The sequence below is a fragment of the Lithobates pipiens genome, unplaced genomic scaffold, assembly GCF_037356315.1.
Source record: "Lithobates pipiens isolate NorthernLeopardFrog02 unplaced genomic scaffold, aLitPip1_a1.2 Scaffold_18, whole genome shotgun sequence".
Taxonomy (NCBI): Eukaryota; Metazoa; Chordata; class Amphibia; order Anura; family Ranidae; genus Lithobates; species Lithobates pipiens.
This window is the reverse complement of record NW_027507758.1, coordinates 623,338,056-623,356,011: the sequence shown is the minus strand read 5'-3', so window position 1 is coordinate 623,356,011 and position 17,956 is coordinate 623,338,056. Positions and strand designations below refer to the sequence as shown.

The following is a 17,956-nucleotide window of genomic DNA, read 5'->3' as shown; positions in this document are numbered from 1 at the left end:
CTCCGCTGGGGACACAGATGTATGGAAGTGTTCCGCTGGGGACACAAATGTAAGGATGGACTCCGCTGGGGGCACAGATGTAAGAAGAGGCTCCACTGCGGACACAGATGAAAGGAGGGGCTTCGCTGCGGGAAAAGGTGTATGGAGGGGCTCTGCTGGGGACACAGATGTAAGGATGGACTCCGTCGGGGACGCAGATGTAAGAAGAGGCTCCACTGGGGACACAGATGTAAGGAGGGGCTTCGCTGGGGACAAAGGTGTATGGAGGGGCTCTGCTGGGGACACAGATGTAAGGACAGTCTCCGCTGGAGACACAGATGTCTGGAGGAGCTCAGCTGGGGACTTAGATGTAAGGAGGGGATCCACTGGGGACACAGATTTAAGGAGGGGCTCTGCTGACTTGGACACAGATGTTAGGAGGGACTCCGCTGATGGGGACACAGATGTAAGGAGGAATTCCGTTGGGGACACAGATGTATGGAGGGGCTCCGCGGTGGACACAGATGTATGGAGGGACTCTGCTGACTGGGACACAGATGTAAGGAGGGACTCTGCTTTGGACTCAGATGTAAGGAGGTGCTCTGCTGCAAACACAGATGTAAGGACGGACTCCTCAAGGGACACAGATGTATGGAGAGGCTCCACTGGGGACACTGATGTAAGCAGGGACTCCGCTGCGGACACAGATGTAAGGAGAGTCTCCACTGGGGACACAGATGTATGGAGGGGCTCCGCTGGGGACACAGATGTATGGAAGGGATCCACTGGGGACATGGATGTATGGAGGGGCTCCGCTGGGGAAACGGATGCAAGGACGGACTCTGAGGGGGATACAGATGTAAGGAGGGGCTCCGCTGGGTACACAGATGTAAGGAGGGGCTCTGCTGGGGACACAGATGTATGAAAAGGCTCCACTGGAGACACAGATGTAAGGAGGGGCTCCGCTGGGGACACATATGTAAGGACAGCCTCTGCTGGGGGCACAGATGTAAGCAGAGGCTCCGCTAGGGACACAGATGTAAGGACAGACTCCACTGGGTACACAGATGTATGGAGGGTCTCTACTGGGGACACAGATGTAAGGACAGACTCTGCTGGGGACGCAGATGTAAGGTGAGGCTCCGCTGGGGACACAGTTGTATGGAGGGGCTCCGCTGGGGACCCAGATGTATGGAGGGGCTCCGCCAGGGACACAGATGTAAGGAGGGGCTGCGCTGGGGACACAGATGTAAGGAGGGGCTCCGCTGGGGACATAGATGTATGAAAGTGGTCTGCTGGGGACACAGATGTAAGGATGGACTCCGCTGGGGGCACAGATGTAAGAAGAGGCTCCACTGCGGACACAGATGAAAGGAGAGGCTTCGCTGGGGGAAAAGGTGTATGGAGGGGCTCCGCTGGGGACACAGATGTAAGGATGGACTCCACTGGGGACACAGATGTAAGAAGAGGCTCCACTGGGGACACAGATGTAAGGAGGGGGCTTCGCTGGGGATACAGATGTATGGAGAGGCTCAGTTGGGGACACAGATGTAATGACAGTCTCTGCTGGGGACACAGATGTAAGCAGGGGCTCCAATGGGGACACAGATGTAAGGAAGGACTCCGCTGAGGACACAGATGTATGGAGGGGCTCTACTGGGGACACAGATGTAAGTAGGCACTCCGCTGGGGACACAGATGTAAGGAGGGGCTCTGCTGGGGACACAGATGTAAGGAGGGGTTCTGCTGGGGACACAGATTTATGGAGGGGATTCGCTGGGGACACAGATGTAAGGACAGACTCTGCTGGGGACACAGATGTATGAAAGGGCTCCGCTGGGGACGCAGATGTAATGAGTGGCTCCCTTGGGGACACAGATGTATGGAGGGGCTCCGCTGGGGACAAAGATGTAAGGACAGGCTACACTGGGGACACAGTTGTATGGAGGGGCTGCACTAGGGACACAGATGTAAGGACGGACTCTCCTGGGGACATAGATGTATGAAGGGGCTCCACTGGGGACACAGATGTAAGGAGAGTCTACGCTGGGGACACAGATGTAAGGAGGGGCTCTGCTGACTTGGACACAGATGTTAGGAGGGACTCCGCTGATGGGGACACAGATGTAAGGAGGAATTCCGTTGGGGACACAGATGTATGGAGGGGCTCCGCTGGGGACACAGATGTATGGAGAGGCTCCGCTGGGGAAACAGATGTATGGAGAGGCTCCGCGGTGGACACAGATGTATGAAGGGACTCTGCTGACTGGGACACAGATGTAAGGAGGGACTCTGCTTTGGACTCAGATGTAAGGAGGTGCTCTGCTGCGAACACAGATGTAAGGACGGACTCCTCAAGGGACACAGATTTAAGGAGGGGCTCTGCTGACTTGGACACAGATGTTAGGAGGGACTCCGCTTATGGGGACAAAGATGTAAGGAGGAATTCCGTTGGGGACACAGATGTATGGAGGGGCTGCGCCGGGGACACAGATGTATGGAGAGGCTCCGCTGGGGACACAGATGTCTGGAGAGGCTCCGCGGTGGACACAGATGTATGGAGGGACTCTGCTGACTGGGACACAGATGTAAGGAGGGACTCTGCTTTGGACTCAGATGTAAGGAGAGGCTCCACTGGGGACACAGATGTATGGAGGGGCTCCGCTGGGGACACAGATGTATGGAGGGGCTCCGCTGGGGACACAGATGTATGGAGGGGCTCCGCTGGGGACATGGATGTATGGAGGGGCTCTGCTGGGGAAACAGATGCAAGGACGGACTCTGAGGGGGATACAGATGTAAGGAGGGGCTCCGCTGGGTACACAGATGTAAGGAGGGGCTCTGCTGGGGACACAGATGTATGAAAAGGCTCCACTGGAGACACAGTTGTAAGGAGGGGCTCCGCTGGGGACACATATGTAAGGACAGTCTCTGCTGGGGGCACAGATGTAAGCAGAGGCTCCGCTAGGGACACAGATGTAAGGACAGACTCCACTGGGTACACAGATGTATGGAGGGTCTCTACTGGGGACACAGATGTAAGGACAGACTCTGCTGGGGACACAGATGTAAGGTGAGGCTCCGCTGGGGACACAGTTGTATGGAGGGGCTCCGCTGGGGACACAGATGTATGGAGGGGCTCCGCCAGGGACACAGATGTAAGGAGGGGCTCCGCTGGGGACACAGATGTAAGGTGGGGCTCCGCTGGGGACACAGATGTATGGAAGTGTTCCGCTGGGGACACAAATGTAAGGATGGACTCCGCTGGGGGCACAGATGTAAGAAGAGGCTCCACTGCGGACACAGATGAAAGGAGGGGCTTCGCTGCGGGAAAAGGTGTATGGAGGGGCTCTGCTGGGGACACAGATGTAAGGATGGACTCCGTCGGGGACGCAGATGTAAGAAGAGGCTCCACTGGGGACACAGATGTAAGGAGGGGCTTCGCTGGGGACAAAGGTGTATGGAGGGGCTCTGCTGGGGACACAGATGTAAGGACAGTCTCCGCTGGAGACACAGATGTCTGGAGGAGCTCAGCTGGGGACTTAGATGTAAGGAGGGGATCCACTGGGGACACAGATTTAAGGAGGGGCTCTGCTGACTTGGACACAGATGTTAGGAGGGACTCCGCTGATGGGGACACAGATGTAAGGAGGAATTCCGTTGGGGACACAGATGTATGGAGGGGCTCCGCGGTGGACACAGATGTATGGAGGGACTCTGCTGACTGGGACACAGATGTAAGGAGGGACTCTGCTTTGGACTCAGATGTAAGGAGGTGCTCTGCTGCAAACACAGATGTAAGGACGGACTCCTCAAGGGACACAGATGTATGGAGAGGCTCCACTGGGGACACTGATGTAAGCAGGGACTCCGCTGCGGACACAGATGTAAGGAGAGTCTCCACTGGGGACACAGATGTATGGAGGGGCTCCGCTGGGGACACAGATGTATGGAAGGGATCCACTGGGGACATGGATGTATGGAGGGGCTCCGCTGGGGAAACGGATGCAAGGACGGACTCTGAGGGGGATACAGATGTAAGGAGGGGCTCCGCTGGGTACACAGATGTAAGGAGGGGCTCTGCTGGGGACACAGATGTATGAAAAGGCTCCACTGGAGACACAGATGTAAGGAGGGGCTCCGCTGGGGACACATATGTAAGGACAGCCTCTGCTGGGGGCACAGATGTAAGCAGAGGCTCCGCTAGGGACACAGATGTAAGGACAGACTCCACTGGGTACACAGATGTATGGAGGGTCTCTACTGGGGACACAGATGTAAGGACAGACTCTGCTGGGGACGCAGATGTAAGGTGAGGCTCCGCTGGGGACACAGTTGTATGGAGGGGCTCCGCTGGGGACCCAGATGTATGGAGGGGCTCCGCCAGGGACACAGATGTAAGGAGGGGCTGCGCTGGGGACACAGATGTAAGGAGGGGCTCCGCTGGGGACATAGATGTATGAAAGTGGTCTGCTGGGGACACAGATGTAAGGATGGACTCCGCTGGGGGCACAGATGTAAGAAGAGGCTCCACTGCGGACACAGATGAAAGGAGAGGCTTCGCTGGGGGAAAAGGTGTATGGAGGGGCTCCGCTGGGGACACAGATGTAAGGATGGACTCCACTGGGGACACAGATGTAAGAAGAGGCTCCACTGGGGACACAGATGTAAGGAGGGGGCTTCGCTGGGGATACAGATGTATGGAGGGGCTCAGTTGGGGACACAGATGTAATGACAGTCTCTGCTGGGGACACAGATGTAAGCAGGGGCTCCAATGGGGACACAGATGTAAGGAAGGACTCCGCTGAGGACACAGATGTATGGAGGGGCTCTACTGGGGACACAGATGTAAGTAGGGACTCCGCTGGGGACACAGATGTAAGGAGGGGCTCTGCTGGGGACACAGATGTAAGGAGGGGTTCTGCTGGGGACACAGATTTATGGAGGGGATTCGCTGGGGACACAGATGTAAGGACAGACTCTGCTGGGGACACAGATGTATGAACGGGCTCCGCTGGGGACACAGATGTAATGAGTGGCTTCCTTGTGGACACAGATGTATGGAGGGGCTCCGCTGGGCACAAAGATGTAAGGACAGGCTCCACTGGGGACACAGATGTATGGAGGGGCTGCACTAGGGACACAGATGTAAGGACGGACTCTGCTGGGGACATAAATGTATGAAGGGGCTCCACTGGGGACACAGATGTATGGAGAGGCTACGCTGGGGACACAGATGTAAGGAGGGGCTCTACTGACTTGGACACCGATGTTAGGAGGGACTCCGCTGATGGGGACACAGATGTAAGGAGGAATTCCGTTGGGGACACAGATGTATGGAGGGGCTCCGCTGGGGACACAGATGTATGGAGGGACTCTGCTGACTGGGACACAGATGTAAGGAGGGACTCTGCTTTGGACTCAGATGTAAGGAGGTGCTCTGCTGCAAACACAGATGTAAGGACGGACTCCTCAAGGGACACAGATGTATGGAGAGGCTCCACTGGGGACACTGATGTAAGCAGGGACTCCGCTGCGGACACAGATGTAAGGAGAGTCTCCACTGGGGACACAGATGTATGGAGGGGCTCCGCTGGGGACACAGATGTATGGAAGGGATCCACTGGGGACATGGATGTATGGAGGGGCTCCGCTGGGGAAACAGATGCAAGGACGGACTCTGAGGGGGATACAGATGTAAGGAGGGGCTCCGCTGGGTACACAGATGTAAGGAGGGGCTCTGCTGGGGACACAGATGTATGAAAAGGCTCCACTGGAGACACAGATGTAAGGAGGGGCTCCGCTGGGGACACATATGTAAGGACAGCCTCTGCTGGGGGCACAGATGTAAGCAGAGGCTCCGCTAGGGACACAGATGTAAGGACAGACTCCACTGGGTACACAGATGTATGGAGGGTCTCTACTGGGGACACAGATGTAAGGACAGACTCTGCTGGGGACGCAGATGTAAGGTGAGGCTCCGCTGGGGACACAGTTGTATGGAGGGGCTCCGCTGGGGACCCAGATGTATGGAGGGGCTCCGCCGGGGACCCAGATGTAAGGAGGGGCTCAGCTGGGGACACAGATGTAAGGTGGGGCTCCGCTGGGGACATAGATGTATGAAAGTGGTCTGCTGGGGACACAGATGTAAGGATGGACTCCGCTGGGGGCACAGATGTAAGAAGAGGCTCCACTGCGGACACAGATGAAAGGAGGGGCTTCGCTGGGGGAAAAGGTGTATGGAGAGGCTCCACTGGGGACACAGATGTTAGGAGGGGCTCCGCTGGGGACACAGATGTATGGAGGGACTCTGCTGACTGGGACACAGATGTAAGGAGGGACTCTGCTTTGGACTCAGATGTAAGGAGGTGCTCTGCTGCAAACACAGATGTAAGGACGGACTCCTCAAGGGACACAGATGTATGGAGAGGCTCCACTGGGGACACTGATGTAAGCAGGGACTCCGCTGCGGACACAGATGTAAGGAGAGTCTCCACTGGGGACACAGATGTATGGAGGGGCTCCGCTGGGGACACAGATGTATGGAAGGGATCCACTGGGGACATGGATGTATGGAGGGGCTCCGCTGGGGAAACAGATGCAAGGACGGACTCTGAGGGGGATACAGATGTAAGGAGGGGCTCCGCTGGGTACACAGATGTAAGGAGGGGCTCTGCTGGGGACACAGATGTATGAAAAGGCTCCACTGGAGACACAGATGTAAGGAGGGGCTCCGCTGGGGACACATATGTAAGGACAGCCTCTGCTGGGGGCACAGATGTAAGCAGAGGCTCCGCTAGGGACACAGATGTAAGGACAGACTCCACTGGGTACACAGATGTATGGAGGGTCTCTACTGGGGACACAGATGTAAGGACAGACTCTGCTGGGGACGCAGATGTAAGGTGAGGCTCCGCTGGGGACACAGTTGTATGGAGGGGCTCCGCTGGGGACCCAGATGTATGGAGGGGCTCCGCCGGGGACCCAGATGTAAGGAGGGGCTCAGCTGGGGACACAGATGTAAGGTGGGGCTCCGCTGGGGACATAGATGTATGAAAGTGGTCTGCTGGGGACACAGATGTAAGGATGGACTCCGCTGGGGGCACAGATGTAAGAAGAGGCTCCACTGCGGACACAGATGAAAGGAGGGGCTTCGCTGGGGGAAAAGGTGTATGGAGGGGCTCCGCTGGGGACACAGATGTAAGGATGGACTCCACTGGGGACACAGATGTAAGAAGAGGCTCCACGCTCAGTTGGGGACACAGATGTAATGACAGTCTCTGCTGGGGACACAGATGTAAGCAGGGGCTCCAATGGGGACACAGATGTAAGGAAGGACTCCGCTGAGGACACAGATGTATGGAGGGGCTCTACTGGGGACACAGATGTAAGTAGGGACTCCGCTGGGGACACAGATGTAAGGAGGGGCTCTGCTGGGGACACAGATGTAAGGAGGGGTTCTGCTGGGGACACAGATGTAAGGAGGGGATTCGCTGGGGACACAGATGTATAGAGGGGCTCCGCTGGGGACAAAGATGTAAGGACAGGCTTCACTGGGGACACAGATGTATGAAGGGGCTCCACTGGGGACACAGATGTAAGGAGGGAATCCGCTGGGGACACAGATGTAAGGAGGGACTCCGCTGACGGGGACACAGATATAAGGACAAACTCCACTGGGAACACAGATGTAAGGAGGGACTCTGCTGACGGGGACACAGATGTAAGGAGGGACTCTGCTGACGGGGACACAGATGTAAGGAGGGACTCTGCTGACGGGGACACAGATGTAAGGAGGGACTCTGCTGACGGGGACACAGATGTAAGGAGGGACTCTGCTGACGGGGACACAGATGTAAGGAGGGACTCTGCTGACGGGGACACAGATGTAAGGAGGGACTCCTCTGAGGGGGACACAGATGTAAGGAAGGACTCCGCTGACGAGACATAGATGTAAGGAGGGTCTCAGCTGGGGGCACCTGATGTAAGGACGGGCTCCGCTGGGGGCACCTAATGTAAGGACAGGCTCCGCTGGGGGCACCTAATGTAAGGACAGGCTCCGCTGGGGCACCTGATGTAAGGGCGGGCTCCTCTGGGGGCAGCTGATGGCAGGCAACGTGGCAAATGAAACGCTCAGAGCTCAAAATGATTCTGCATTATTGTAAGTTGAATTTAATTTTATATTACAATGTAATAATAGAAATATTGTGCTTAAATCATCCTGACACCATAACAACCATGGTGCCGGAATGATTGACGTGCTAACACCAGGTGTTTGGAGTATCTTTATCTGCTGATTGTTAAACTTTCTAGAATACACATATTTCTATTATTGTGTAGGATCTGGGCCTCCTGTCTCTCTCTCTCTCCCTCCTTCTCCCTCCATCCCTAGTTCATCTCACACGCTAACCACACCACCTCAGAGCCATGCCCACTATTTTGCTGAAACCACGCCCATTTGCACCATGTGGGAGGGGTCAAAAAAAGAAGGCCAGGGTCTGGCGACCCCTATCCTACTTCTTCACCAGCCACCACTGGGGTGTACATATACGTCCCTTTAAATTTTCCACCTAAAGGGCAAGCGCACACTGCCGCCGCTATCAGACATGCACGCCCATGGGTCCCAGGAACTCGATGTTCACCGGCGGCCCACGATTGCAGTGTGGAGAGGCAGAACTGGGAGATGCCTATTTAAACAAGGCATTTCCCTCTTCTGCCTTGTGACATGACAGAGATCCACTGCTACCTGTCATCGGGAGCAGTGACTGCTGTCATGTCAGTGGTAGCCCATCCCCCTACAGTTAGAACACCTCCCTAGGACACATTTAACCCCTTGATCGCCCCCTCGTGTTTACCCCCTTCCCTGCCAGTGTCATTTGCACAGTAATCAGTGCATGTTTATAGCACTGATCAATTTATAAATGACAATGGTCCCAAAATAGCATCAAAGGAACGGATTATTTTTTTGATAAATCCTTTTATAAACGATCTGGCCGGATAGACTGAAAGTATGTGCAGTAGCTCACCCTTCCCATGCACAGGCGCAAATGACCAATTGCATATGGATATGGTCAGGGGACTCTGGGAGATAATAAAGCTTTCCCATGGTACACAGGGGACCCCGAGTGGGACATAAAGTACATGAAGGAAACAGGGACCCCCCACCAATCAAATAGGGCAAGAGGAAGCCACCTCTTCAGAAGATACAATCCTTGATAGTGAGTGACTTTGTCACTGGAACTCTACTCTTACATCATTCATTCAGGATAATACCTTCATGCCCAGTAAATCTTTTGGGAAGAGATTTAACAGGAGTCTTAGAAATTGAAATTCTCTTGCCTCGAAGAGAGGGAGTAGCCATAACATCACCACTGTTCATTGGAAAGGTTTCCCTGTGGGGTTTTGTATTGCAGCCAAAGATTAAAAATGGAATTTAAAAAAATATATATTTCTTGGAAAAATATAGTAACAAACATATGTATTAAAACATGAGCTCTGTAGCTGAGGCTATCACAAGTACATCATAATGATACAGCCGTAGGTATACATCAAAAACATAGCATGATATAGGTATATATAGACATATTGATAAAACCCGATACGTTTCGACTATTAGTAGTAGAGGTCTTCTGGGGGGAAGGAGTACAAGAACTCTACAAAGAAATGTATTGTAAGAATAGACATATTTAGAAATCAAGCAGTAATATAGGTTAGTATTGACACATGGATTACAATGCTTCAATCATATTTACCACTGACGGCTATAAAGGTAGCCTCCCAAGTGCAGTGCCTAAAGATTGCTTGAGGATCCAGGCCACGTAGCAAGAACTCCCGGCCAACCGCACTGCTAAAGCGCCTGAATGTCCAAAAGGCCAGTGAGAGGGCCTACAAGAGGTCACGCTTGAACCCACCCCCGGGAGAGGGCGAGGAGGAGCCAGGAGCCGAGAATAGAACCAAAAAACTAACCAAGTCCCTAGGGGGTATAGAATAATAATGGTATATTAAATTGGATATCACTTTGTCAGAAGCCAAGGGTCCCAGTGAAACGAAGTGAGTGAAGGGTGGAGGGAAGTGATGGCGTGAAAAGGAAGTGAACAGTGGCGCCAAAGGAAGGACAAAACAGGGGAGTGATTGGGGAAGGTATAAAAAGGGGAGTGAGGGAAGTGAAAAAGGTGCATGGAAAAAGAAGGGGGGGGGGGGGTGAAAGACTGTGAAAATAGGCAGCTGGGGTCACAAAGAGAAAACATAATTTAAGTGGCAATGTAGGTTCAAAGTGAGAATGTGGGTGACTAGAAAATTAACAAAAAGTGTATGACAGAACTGGCGCCACCCAGTTCTGAAGAACAGAGGGGTATGGGTAAAAAAGACCAAATGGATAAAGGTGATGAGTGAAGTGTAAATAAGAACCAACAAACCAAAAACTGCAGAAAAAGTGAAAAAATGGAGTGTGCGGAAATAGTGCTGGATGATAGTGAAAGGAAAAGCGAGTGACATGGCAGTGCACTAAAGGGAAAATATAATAGAAGCCTAGACAGGTTTACCTAGTAAGGTAGATTGATGGTATTGATTCATTAAGCTACAATGTAAGGAAGATGGTGAGGCATGATAGCCACGCATCAAATATTCATTTGAGTAGACAAATAATTTTAAAGACCTAAAAACACGAATAGTATATAAATATATTATGTTTGGGGTGCATTCATTTGGACAGAAGTACCCAAAAGTGTAAGGAACATTACTTTAAACGCAGATGAGATTTTGGTCTATTCGGGGTGATAGCTGCCTGGGATCTGAAGAGAATCCTCGTTACCCAGGCTTTATGTATGTTAGACCCAATGTGACAAGGTATATGATAGGCCCTGTGCTCAGTAGACGGCCCCTCCCTCTCACCCATCCCCTCCTGAGTGATGGGGAAAGAGCCGCCATCAAAAGGCAGCCACCATGCGGTCTCTCCGGTGTTCCGGAAGGGAAAAACCCACCAACCGCTGTTGTCACTTCCACCACAATGTACGTGACGTCATGGCATGCACATCGAGAGATGCTCGCACATGCGCGGCAGACCAGAGGGCGCCTAGAGTGATCGCCGGACGCCGCCGGCAGGGATGTGCTCACTTGTCCTCTTTTGAGCTCCTGATGGGTCGACCTTTTCCCACACCCTGGATTAAGAAACCCTTAGTAATAGAGCAGGGAGATTTGAGATGAAAGGGTTAACAAGATCTGATTTTTGTGCAAAACATTTCCCACACTCAGAACAGGAAAGTGGCTTCTCCCCCTTGTGCAATTTCTGATGCCTGTAAAGATGTGACTTCCCTGAAAAACATTTCCCACACTCAGGACAGAAATATGGCTTTCCCCCGTGTGAGATCTCTGATGTTCAACAAGTACTGATTTTCGTATAAAACATTTCCTGCATTCAATACAGAAATATGGTTTAGCACCTGTGTGTAATCTCTCATGTCTGCGAAGATGGGACTTCTCTGAAAAACATTTCCCACACTCAGAACAGGAAAGTGGCTTCTCCCCTGTGTGAGATCGCTGATGTTTGTAAAGACTGGACCTCTCTATAAAACATTTCTCGCACTCAGAACATGAATGCGGCTTCTCACCCATGTGCAATTTCTGATGTCTGTGCAGATCAGACTTCAATGAAAAAAGCCGCACTTAGGACAGGAGTTCGGCTTCTCACCTGTATGAGATTTTCTCTCATGTCTGCGAAGATGGGACTTCTCTGAAAAACATTTCCCGCACTCAGAACAGGAAAGTGGCTTCTCCCCTGTGTGCGATCTCTGATGGCTGTAAAGACTTGACTTCTCTGAAAAACATTTCCCGCACTTGGGACCGGAATACTGCTTTTGCCCTGTGTGCAATTTCTGATGTCGGTGAAGATCGAACTTCAATAAAAAACATTTCCCGCACTCAGGACACGAATATGACTTCTCACCGGTGTGCAATTTCTGATGTCTGTGAAGATTGGACTTCAATGAAAAACATTTCCCGCACTCAGAACAAGAAAGTGGCTTCTCATCTGTATGATATTTTTTATGCCTATTAAGATGGAATTTAGAAAGGAAACATTCCCCGCACTCAGGACAGGAATACTCACCTGTATGAGATTTTTTATGAGCAGTAAATCTGCATTTAAAACAAAAACACTTCCCGCACTCAGTACAGGAAAACCTCTTATCTGTTGGAAGGACGGCACCGTCCCTCACAGTCTGAGGTTCCTCAGGATAAGAGGAATACGATGGTCCATCTACACTGTGTGGTGCCGGATGGACATTTGAGGTAGTCGGGTTTTCTCCTGGACTATACTGTGTGATGTCCTCATCTTCTACTTTACAGTCTGGAGACAAAGTGAGACAATCCTCTGAGGTTTTCCTCATCTCCCGTCCACCTACTAAAATAGAGAGAAAAAGATTATTACTAGACGTGGGCCGAACACCCCCCCGTTCAGTTTGCAGCAGAACTCCCAAACAAGGGAAATGTTCTAACCCAAAACGGTGAACCCCATTGAAGTTTATGGGAGCCGAACAGGAAAAATGAAAAGTGCCCATTTTGAAGGCTTATATGCAAATAATTGGCCATAAAAGGGGTATGGGGGGTCTGTGTACTGCCCTGGGGGACATTTATTAATAAGAAACGAAAAAAAACAATAGTTTTTTCAGGAGCAGCGATTTTAATTATGCTCGCAAATGAAAAAATTCCTTTAACCACTTCAGCTTCAGAAGATTTACCCCCAAGGCCATTTTTTGCGATATGGCATTGTGTTACTTTAACTGACAATTGCGCGGTCGTGCGACGTTGTACTCAAAGTTGATGTCCTTTTTTTCCCCCCACAAATAGAACTTTCTTTTGGTGGTATTTGATCACCTTTTTTTACTTTCTGTTATAAAACATATCCAATATAAAAATGTAAAAAATCAAATGTCTTCATCAATTTAAGCCAAAATGTATTCCACATATTTTTGGTTAAAAAAATCCCAATAAGCGTATATTGATTGGTTTGCGCAAAATTTATCACATTTACAAACTATGGATTATTTTTATGGTATTTTCATTTTTTTTTACTAGCATTGGCGTCGATCAGCGTCAGAAGGAGCGTGGCCACCGGGTGATGTAACCAGGTGGCCCTGCCCCTTGCCTTTATAAGAAATGTCAAAGCGTGGAGTGGGCAGACAGCGGGAGGACTCTCAGTAGGTGAGAGCATTTTTTTTTTTGGGTCATCGGGCGGCGTGAGACAATCCTCTGAGGTTTTCCTCATCTCCCGTCCATCTACTAAAATAGAGATACAAAGATTATTACTAGGTATGGGCCAAACACCCCCAGCTCGGTTTGCAGCAAAAGTCCCGAACAGGGGAAGTGTTCTAACCCAAACCCCATTTAAGTTTATGGGAGCCGAACAGGAAAAATCAAAAGTGCAAATTTTTATGGCTTATATGCAAGTAATTGGCCATAAAAGGGGTAAGGGGGGGGGGGGTCTGTGTAATTCCCTGGGGGACATGTATTAAGAAAAGAAAAAATATATAGTTTATCAGATGATGGGGGATCTAGGTGGAGCCTCCGTACTGCTCTCTCCTTAACAATAAAGTCTCCTCTTACCCGGTGATGTGAGGGGCGGCTGATTGTCCATCATGACGTCCTTGTAGAGATCCTTGTGTCCTTCTAAATACTCCCACTCCTCCATGGAGAAATAGACAGTGACATCCTGACACCTTATAGGAACCTGACACACACAATGATACAGTCACCATCCAGACACATCCCTTGTCTGTTACTGGATAATGTCCCAGAATTCCCAGCACCGCTCACCTCTCCTGTCAGCAGCTCCATCATCTTCTTGGTGACTTCTAGAATCTTCTCCATGTTGTGTCTCTCAGGTTTTAGGGAGTCACATGGAGGCACTGTGATGGTCATATGATCTCCTGACTTCACAGGAGGAAATCTCTGTATTGGGGAACCAATAGGAATATCATGTTAGAATCCCAGAATCCTCCTCACCTCTCTGGTCAGGTCTGTGTTTTATTAATAGAGATAAGAGTGATGTCATGTGACCTCCCAGAATCCTCCTCACCTCTCCGGTCAGGTCTGTGTTTTATTAATAGAGATAAGAGTGATGTCATGTGACCTCCCAGAATCCTCCTCACCTCTCCGGTCAGGTCTGTGTTTTATTAATAGAGATAAGAGTGATGTCATGTGACCTCCCAGAATCCTCCTCACCTCTCCGGTCAGCAGGTAGATGATCTCCAGGGTGAGGTTTAGTATCTTCTCAGTCATGTGACTCCGGTCCTCCTCCATCCTCATTGGTGCCGTCATTTGATCTATACAGGTCTCCTTGTAGACAAATAACTTTGATAAATTAACGTAAGAATTATTTGGATGGTATTGGCCACACAATAATAGGATGTGGATGTGAGGGGGGTAATAGGAGGGTTGCTGGTCATTTTTGGGAACATGTTACATGGGCGTGTTGGTCTCCGCTCATACGGCCTTGTGATTTATATATACAGCTCTGTGTCTCCAAATGAACTACAAGCTCTGACATCCGGCTGTTGGCTTGTAGTTCTCAATAAACCACCACGATGCTGTGGAGTGCTGTGGTAGTTCATTGAGTCTTCCTGTCAGTAATGTATCGGCTTACCCGGGAAGTACGGGATGTACGGGTAAGCCGATACACTGACAGTGTGCAGGAGACCTGCATGGCATCAGAGATCTGCTTTACAGGCTCCTACTACAAAAAGTAATATATAAATATTTTTTTTTTACCTGCAAAAAGATGTGCATTTATTATTTTTGTAGAAAGGTGAACTTGTTCATTAAGGACTACTGCCTCCATGGGAACACATTTCATTTGGACTGTTTAGTGTTTGTTACATTTTCATGAACCCAGAACTCTCTTGACCTGCCGGATCAGAAATTCCTTTTTCTCTGTGATCCTTCCTGTGACTTGTTTGCTCTGAGGCAGTGCTGTGAGGACAATGTCGGGTCATCATGATGTCCAGGAAGGGGAACTTGCTGAATTTTGGCCAGAATTGCCGGCTAATCAGGACTATTGGCAGCCTGCTGACTGATAGGAGTGATGTCACTCCCACAGTTATTACCTTTGGTTTAGCTTGATTCTTCCTTTTAGATTGTAAGTAGAGATGGACGAATTTCCGACGGGACGTTTCGCTAACGCGAACCGCGAACGCGGCCAAAAGTTTGCGAACCGCAAAGTTCGCGGCAGGCCCCATTGACTTCAATGGCAGGCGAACCTTAAAAACCTACAGGTCATATTTTCAGCCACAAAATACTTACTAGCTCTGCACACATAGTCCCACCACATGGCCACTGACATAACAAAAGTATTAAATGAATCTGGGTTCGACAACTACAAGCATTCTTTTTTTATCTGTGAAATTTTGACAATTCAGGACTCAGGAGCTCATGAAGGCCATGGAGTGCACCAGCACCCTATATATTGTACAACTATACCAGTCCTTAAAAGGACCTTTGTGGACCTAGTAGCCAGTGATTTGCAGACAGTCCCTCAGTCCCTACACTGATAAAAGACAGCTGCAGAAATGAGCAGTAATCTGCAGCACAGCAGTGCACCAGCACCCTATATATTGTACACCTATACCAGTCCTTAAAAGGACCTCTGTGGACCTAGTAGCTAGTGATTTGCAGACTATTCCTCAGTCCCTACACTGATAAAAGACAGCTGCAGAATAGGGCAGCAGTCAGCAGCTGTGCACCAGCACCCTATATATTGTACACCTATACCAGTCCTTAAAAAGGACCTTTGTGGACCTAGTAGCTAGTGATTTGCAGACTGTGCCTCAGTCCCTACACTGATAAAAGTCTGCTGCAGAATAGGGCAGCAGTGCACCAGCACCCTATATACTATACACCTATACCAGTCCTTAAAAGGACCTTTGTGGACCTAGTAGTTAGCTAGCTAGTGATTAAACTGACTGTCCCTGCTCCACATAGCGTCCTTTCCCTACACTGACAAAAGACAGCTGCAATCACCAGCACAGCAGTGCACTGAACCCTATATACGGTACTACACCTATACCAGTCCTTAAAAGGACTTTTGTGGACCTAATAGCTAGTGATTTGTGTCACTACAGTCTCTCCCTGCTGCACACAGCGTCCTGTCCCTACACTGACATAAGACAGAATGTAAAATGGCCGCCAGATCAGGTCTATTTATAAGGTAGGGGGTATGTCCAATTGTCCATGTGCTGAAATGTCTCAATTGTCTGTCCTGTACCCCATGATGGATGTGTCAACATGGGTCAAAGTTCTTTCACACTGTAAACAAATATGTCCGCCGGGCGAACAGCGGCAATAGTCCGCCGGTTTGGCGAATCGCGAACATGCAAAATTTGCCACGAACCGACCGCCGGGCGAACAGTCCGGCCATCCCTAATTGTAAGCTCCAAGGAGCAGAGCCCTCTAATTCCTCCTGTATTGAATTGTACTGTGCAAACTGTTATGGCTATATAAATCCTGAATAATGATAATACTGATAATGTCACTGTCACTCTCTGCAGTAAGAGATTGGATAGCAGGAGGATGGTGCTGGTGGAGTAGAAAGCTGTGGGGGAGGAGTCTGTTCTCTTCCCTCTAATAGCAGCCTAGTGTGGGTAGGAGGAGCACAAGCGGGGGGGGGGGGGGGTTGTTCTCTTGGTTGCCAAATATACTGTAGTATTCAGGAACTTGTAGAGAGTGGCAGTGAGCTCCTGGAGCTCTGAATTCCAGCACCGGTCACTGCCAGAGCCTGTGTCATGGGAAAATATTGGACTCCCCCAGAGCACTGACCCCTGGGCACCCGCTAGGCAATGCTGTGCAAAAAGACCTCCTCTAAGAACGAGTGCCCACCACAAATTTTATTTGACCAGTGAGGTGGTAAGAAGGTGATGGTTGCCTTCCTTTTCTGGCAGGGGTTCTGTAAGGAGGTCTGAAAAGTACATATGGGTGGGGGAACCAACATATCCAAGAGTCCCCCCTCCATACCTTAGACTCCTCCTGAGCCCTACAACCCGCTCTTCCCTCAGAGCCCCGCTGTTCTCCATCCTCGTCAAGGGCCCAAAGTCTTTTAGCTACATTACCCCCTCAGAATCCTTCAACCCAACTACAACCTCAGGTGCCCCAAAGTCCTTCAGCCTCAGTACCTTCTCAGCTCCTCTACTTCCCTTAGAACCCTGAGTATTTTCCTACCTCTGACACCAGTGATGGAACATATTCTTGATGGCAGGCTGGGGAATGTTTTCTTCCTCCTGAGAAGCAATATAAGGGGCTCTATGCTCCAAACCTCCTAAACCCTGCACTCCAACATTGGCTGTCTGTGTATAATAACTGCCCTTTGTAGGCCATGTGTGGTCAGGATGGTCATTGTCTATTTATTGTCAGTGCCGTTTGTTTAGAGGATCATACTACTAGAATAGATCTCCAAAAATGAGGAGAATGTTGTGGTCCTGTAAGTAAGGAAATGTTCTGCCCCTGAAGAGGTTAATCTAGGTTTCCACACTATATATGTGTGTATCATCATCTGCTGGAGATAAAAGACATCACAGTGACTATGGAGGAAGAGGACGGACATGACGGGGGAGTTACTGGTTGTAAATAGAAAATAAGATCTTATTACCTCCTCTGCTGCCACTTCCAGCAATATCTCATCTCTACTTCCTCCCGCCTTGAAATTCCTATTTATACCTGACATCACTTCCTTTCTGTATTCCATAGAGACTTCCTGTCTGGGTAGAAGTGAGATCACCACCTTGTGAAGTTCAGAGGTACTGCAGCCCAAAAGAAATCTCGTAGTGTGAAAACGGCCTTGTGCTGCATGTGTATGTACTGTATAGCCTTATAGATGGGTCATCTCCACTCCCACCAAGGGGAATACAAATATATTACTGCTTATTCCAGCCTTTCTCAGCCAGGGTTCTTCCAAAGGTTTCTAGGGGTTGCTTGACCAATGAACAATATAAAA

The 17,956-nt window shown here is 50.1% G+C and overlaps 1 protein-coding gene across 1 annotated transcript in view; it reads right to left on the bottom strand.

Moving 5' to 3' along the window:
- Positions 1–17,648, bottom strand: part of LOC143986863 (uncharacterized) — a 32,213-nt gene extending 14,565 nt beyond the window's left edge. The window contains exons 1-6 of the mRNA XM_077485269.1: positions 14,197–17,648; positions 13,789–13,923; positions 13,579–13,702; positions 11,636–12,376; positions 11,365–11,456; positions 11,192–11,308 (exon numbers count right to left, since the gene is read on the bottom strand). Coding sequence (XP_077341395.1) covers positions 11,192–11,308; positions 11,365–11,456; positions 11,636–12,376; positions 13,579–13,702; positions 13,789–13,923; positions 14,197–14,292 — 1,305 coding nt within the window. The 5' untranslated portion in view covers positions 14,293–17,648. The remainder of the gene's footprint in view (positions 1–11,191; positions 11,309–11,364; positions 11,457–11,635; positions 12,377–13,578; positions 13,703–13,788; positions 13,924–14,196) is intronic.
- Between the last annotated feature and the right edge of the window lie 308 nt (positions 17,649–17,956).